At 31.4% G+C, this 6,006-nt stretch overlaps 1 protein-coding gene across 1 annotated transcript in view; it reads right to left on the bottom strand.

The window, feature by feature from the left end:
• The window catches only part of LOC106468435 (protein FAM91A1-like), a 23,925-nt gene extending 18,907 nt beyond the window's left edge, over positions 1-5,018 (bottom strand). Inside the window, 5 exon segments of the mRNA XM_022396772.1 lie at positions 563-630; positions 1,194-1,251; positions 2,632-2,783; positions 3,945-4,029; positions 4,820-5,018. Coding sequence (XP_022252480.1) covers positions 563-630; positions 1,194-1,251; positions 2,632-2,783; positions 3,945-4,029; positions 4,820-4,891 — 435 coding nt within the window. The 5' untranslated portion in view covers positions 4,892-5,018.
• Between the last annotated feature and the right edge of the window lie 988 nt (positions 5,019-6,006).

The following is a 6,006-nucleotide window of genomic DNA, read 5'->3' as shown; positions in this document are numbered from 1 at the left end:
CTTCAGAAGTGTCGTAAACATAAAACCTGATCAAGTGACCATAATAAAAGTGTCACATGAAGCATGGCTGCCATGGGATCCCTTGAAAAATTAAAACAAAAAGGATCTTTCTTTCTTGTATAAATTAGAGTTGCTAATGTTATTCACTTCCCCCAAAATTCTTCATATGAAGTTTTAAATAACTGAAGTTTAGAACACAGTATTTTGATAAGAAGACAAAACTGACATTTACCTTAGAGGACCCTAATTAATGGAACAGTGTTATATACTGATTTCTTGAGATTTACCTAAGAGGACCGACACTGTTCCATTAATTAGATATACTGATTTCTTGAGATTTACCTTAGAGGATCGACACTGTTTCATTAATTAGATATACTGATTTCTTGAGATTTACCTTAGAGGACCAACATTGTTCCATTAATTAGATATACTGATTTCTTGAGATTTACCTTAGAGGACCGACACTGTTCCATTAATTAGATATACTGATTTCTTGAGATTTACCTTAGAGGACCGACACTATTCCATTAATTAGATATACTGATTTCTCGAGATTTACCTTAGAGGATCGACATTGATTCATTAATTCAATATATTGGTTTCTTCCTATACCCAAGAGTCGCAGACCTAAATGAAATAGAAAAACCAAGATAATTTTTTTCAAACTTTAATTTTCAACAATGTTTTTAGTGTTTGCCATATGAAGAAATATCTGATTTAATACTCAAAATATTATTCTCAAGTAGCAGAAATTCAACTAATTGCAAACTTATGTTGCTGACTGAAAAGCAACAAGCTACTTCTAGTTAACCCTATGTGCAGAAGTGGGGGTCAGAGTGCACACCCTAACCTTGTACAGAGTGTCATTCAACATGGTATTATGAATTTGATGTCAGAGTTACCACGTTTTCTGTTACCCTACACTCCTAAAATGTAGTTTTAGATCAGTAAGTTTAAATTTAGAATTCCTATCTAAAAATATTTTGATTGATAATAGTGGTAAACTTTATAACATTTTATAATGCATTGACACTAGCAATAAATATCTGGGGAAAATCATTAAAATAAAAAGACATATCAACATCTATAATGTGGGAAGTGTAAACGTATAATAAGCAAAGTAAGTGAAAGCTGGTAATAAGCTTTTTTTTTTTAAACTAACAGTTAAAATGTAATATTTTGATACTTACAATCTGCAGCTGTAAAATTGGGAAGTGAATCATAGCTTTTTTCTTGTTCCATCAAGTCCTAACAAAAACAAAACAAAAACATGGGTGAATTAATGTTAAAAATATCTTAAATAAACTTACATTTCTTATTGGAACATTCAGAGAAATAGTTGAAATATAAATCTGTACTCTTACATACAGGAAATCTAAGCTATTTAACTCTTCCCCCCCCTCCCATTACGACTGGGACAAATGTTTCCCATTGTCATTCAAAATTACTGCTCATGACGTATGGGAGTAAAACGAGTTGCAAAGTATTTATTGACATCCCACCTAATGTTGATATATGGTTTCCATCAATGTTTTCCACTCAGTAACCAACAATGCCCACATCGCTAGAGTGGTGAGTATTAACCCTAATTACTATGTAAATATGTTTGATGCACTAACTCGGATAGCTTAGAAGATAGTGAAAGTGAGTCAAGTGGTGATCAAATCATGATGATGAAGAAGCAATGAGACAAAAGGTTGTTAACTGTCCATCTAGTGATGATAGTCAAGATGATGAACCTGGACCCAGCAAAGGAAGGCATAAACAGCATTGACAGTGGGAAACATCTGTTCCAGTTGCAGTGTGAGGGGGGGGGGCACTGGGAAACATTTGTTCCAGTTGCAGTGTGAGGGGGGGGGGAGCACTGGGAAACATTTGTTCCAGTTGCATTGTGAAGGGGGGGAGCACTAGAAAATATACATCCCAGCTGCAGTGAATAGGTTAAAAAGCAATGCAATAAGAACAGTTATCACTGTTAAAGAGAAGAAATATCTCAACTATTATGCAGTGGAAAATTATGCTTTGAAGGCTTGTGTCATGTATTACCAGACTTCATTTTATGTCTCACAAATAGTCACTGATGTAAGTTTCATTTCAACCACAACATTGTATGCTATAATACAGCAGCCTAATAAACTTTTGATGTTGAACAAAAACCCTTGAAAAGTTTTACTAGACATTATGAAAGTCAATAAAAAATATGATGTGATAATAAACTATTATTAATTACACTGTGTTTTAGTAGCACACTTGTTATCCAATAAGCTATTCTTGTTATAAAAATTGTTGATCAAAAAATATGTACAAAATTATATTCTAACCAAACATGGCTTTGATTAATGTTGTGCAAACAATTTTTAAAACAAAACTAGTACTGTGTTACCAATGTTATTCTTCTGAGACAAGATAAATGTTTTTACCAAACAGCACTCAATTAAAGGTTTGAATTTACCACTTAAAAATATGTCAAAATTACAATTTCAAGAATTCAATCCAATGAACCATAAACAGTTATTATACTGATCAAACACAACATTACTTAAAACGAGAACATTTTACTTGATCTGCTTAACGGTAGATTACAAGTGTTGTTCACATTATCTTTTACTACGAGTACAGTATTTTTACCTGCATTGTTCCTATGTAGTATTGAAAAGCAGTGATTCTCATTCCTGTAACAATGAAGTCTGACAAATGGTAAGGGTAAAGCATCAAGTGTTCACGACTGTAACGAAGAAGCTCTTCATAATAGCCTTTCTCATTCCTCTTGACATGTCGAACTGTTTAGACAAATTATATATAACTATAGTTAAAATTTTAATTTTATCACAACACGTGACTAAAAGTTATACTAACTCCAATTCTACTATCATTATCTTCCCAAAACTTTTAAGCTATGTATATTTAGAAAGTTAGTGTAACAAGAAAAATTTATCGAGGAGTATTAACTCTACACACATGTTTAAGTCTATCATAAGATAGTACTTCTTAAAAACTTGGGAAATTTACTGATATATATATTAGGTTCTACAACACTAACTTGTATATCAAATTCACACATGTCATAACCTGATTTAAATCCTGATTTTTTCATTACACACTTTTATTTAGCCTTCAATTAATATAGTCACTAAATTTCCAACCAATATATATATACATATATATAATGAGTAAACTCAAGTTCTTTGTAGAGCTTCATCCACAGCTAAATATGAGGTCTATCTGTAGTAGTTGAAGGTTGGAAATTAGTTGAATTTGATAATGATTGCCTGACTCATTAATCAACCACATTCAACTAACCAATTATTCTCAAGTAAGACATCGACAGATAATATAACTTAATACAGTAATAATTGAAAATACTAATTTTGATTAGTTAATTATATTCTTGAGTTGTGAAATTAAATGATTAAACTGAACAACCCTGAATTAAAAGAAAATAATGACAAATTATAGTGGCAATATTTTGACTACTTGGATAGTTCAAATAACCTAAAAGTAATAATCAGAAACATTACTTTTTTATAAGTTGATTATTTCTATGATGTTAATCAATTTAATTGTAATTTTGACTAACTTATTAATTGATGCAATCAATATTCATATGTAACCAACTATATTGATTTACCAAGTTACTCGCCCAGTGCTAGAATTAATCATCCCTAATTTTGAAGTGACAGGCTACAAGGAAGGCAACATCACCCACTGCAAATTCTTGGGCTACTCTTGTCAGACTGAAGAGTGGGATTTGACCATCACTCTTATAACACATCTACAACCACAAAGCATGGAGTGCATTTCCTTTATTTTATGGGAAGAAGCATGATACCTCAGGTCCACAGTCTGATACCCTAATCTCTGGGCCCTACACAACCCCAAGTAGATTCAACTGTATTCCTTATCCTCCTAAATTTTAAACTACATGTATATCAGATACATACTCAGATTTCCACGGTAACGAAGTTGGTTCTTCACACTGTACTGTACTACACACTTGTCATACTCTTTTTGAGAATTTCCTAGCAGCTATAAAAAAAAATAAAGAAATTGCTTAGTAAAAAGAAATTTAAACTTATTTATAATTTATTCACTTGTACTAAGTATATAATGATTACAAACATTTAACTTTATCTGTACATTATGCACAAATCTAGACTTTCTTACCGATTATCTAAAATTCATATAAAACTAAAAGATAAAGCTACTTTAGTTAAAGTAGGTACAATAACAGGAATACAGGAAAAAAAGATGTTTTAACCTTTTAGACAAACCATTAATTAATAATATGAACACAAATAAAATAAAAATTTTAAGTATAATTATTGCAAATTACCAGAAAAAAAATGAAATAAATACATTCTAATTATTTAATCATTTTAAGTAACTTTGGCAACTAAACCATAACACGATTTAATGTTAAATTAATTCATTATTAAAAGATTTGGTATTGTTAATTATGTCACATGCCTTTGAAAATGATATATTTTTACACGTTGAAACGATAGGCTTAAAGAGTTTCAATTCTGACTTTACTGCACCACAGAGTAATTACTACTGCTAGAATAGAACTTAGAATTAGATCCTTTTCTGTTTCTCTGAATCTTTACGAAGAACTCAGTGTCCTTTCTAAGTTAAGTTAGTTGTCTAAACGAACAATATTGACTATTAATAACATTAAATTATAATCTCATGACTAGATACTACTATTACTATTACCTCTACTAGTATTATTATTATTTAATAATAATATTAAATTAATAGATACTATACTGTATTATGTATACAGTAACACAGTATTAGTATTACTGAATCATACCTGCCTAACAGTGGACGGTAACTTCGCCCAAGTGCAGTTTTGTCTGATATAATTATCAATATCCGTGCTCATTTTCGTTCAGAAAAACGAATGGCATTCCTCGTCACCCAAAACTTTCCAAACAACAATAATTACAAATAATTTCGACAATAACATGAATAAACAAACACGTAGTCCTGATAATCAACATCTACCTGTACATAAGTGCTCTAACACTCATGAAAATCAAAATGAGTCAAATATACTAATCTAAGAAAATTAATCAATACTAACATATTATGACTTAATTAAATCAAATAGGTTAAAAATATCGTGATTATGTAAATAACAAAAATAATCTATCAGACAGCTAAATCATGTGTGCTGACTCAAAGTAGAAATAAAATATTAAAAGTAATCTTCGGAATGCCAGACATAAACTTTTGTCGAACTAAAACTACTTTTCTGTAAGAGTTGTAAATTTATAGAAGGATGAAGCTTGTCATCATGTGTGATCTGTTAACTTCTATTATTGTAATCTGCATTTGTATTAGTTTAATTTAGAAGGAAATGATCATGACAATGGTGGAATATCAACCTAGAAGTTTAAAAAAGTTAAGGTCTCTGAAAGGATCTAGAAATACGTCGATACAAGAGTAAGATTTAAGTGCGAGGCCCTGAGAAGTGAATAAGTAATCAGTGATTGCGTAGTCAATGAGTGATACATTTCAGCGATAATAGTGAGAGCTATTGTGTCTATTCTCACGCAAGTACGCAGGGGGGATGCGACGGGGCTCACCAAATCCCTATTTTTGGGATGTAAAGAAATTATGCTTACATAGTTTTAGCGCAGTTGCTTATGGTATTTAACGTTTTCTACATATTCTACATTCTTCTGATGAAGCACTAGCATTTTTGACTTGAACTAGTCTCATGTCTCCAGACCCCCAGTAGTATACGTGTGCTGATTTGCTTCGCGCAATATGTGTTGGCGTTTAATCTCAGAAATTAGACCCCTCCTTTCAAACATTCTGCGTGCGGGCTTGATTTTTTCCTTGATTGATTAGTCAGGAAATTCTGTATATAAACTCATTTGTGAACTAGGAGCACATTAGTATTGCAGTGTTACGTCTCTGGTCGTTAGTTAATTCCCCGTATAATTTCTTTCCGATGAAACTTAAGCGACACAAGTCCTTTCTTAAATAAAA

This window comes from Limulus polyphemus, unplaced genomic scaffold (genome assembly GCF_000517525.1).
Source record: "Limulus polyphemus unplaced genomic scaffold, Limulus_polyphemus-2.1.2 Scaffold3008, whole genome shotgun sequence".
NCBI classification, from domain to species: domain Eukaryota; kingdom Metazoa; phylum Arthropoda; class Merostomata; order Xiphosura; family Limulidae; genus Limulus; species Limulus polyphemus.
This window is presented reverse-complemented; position numbering and strand designations above follow the sequence as displayed.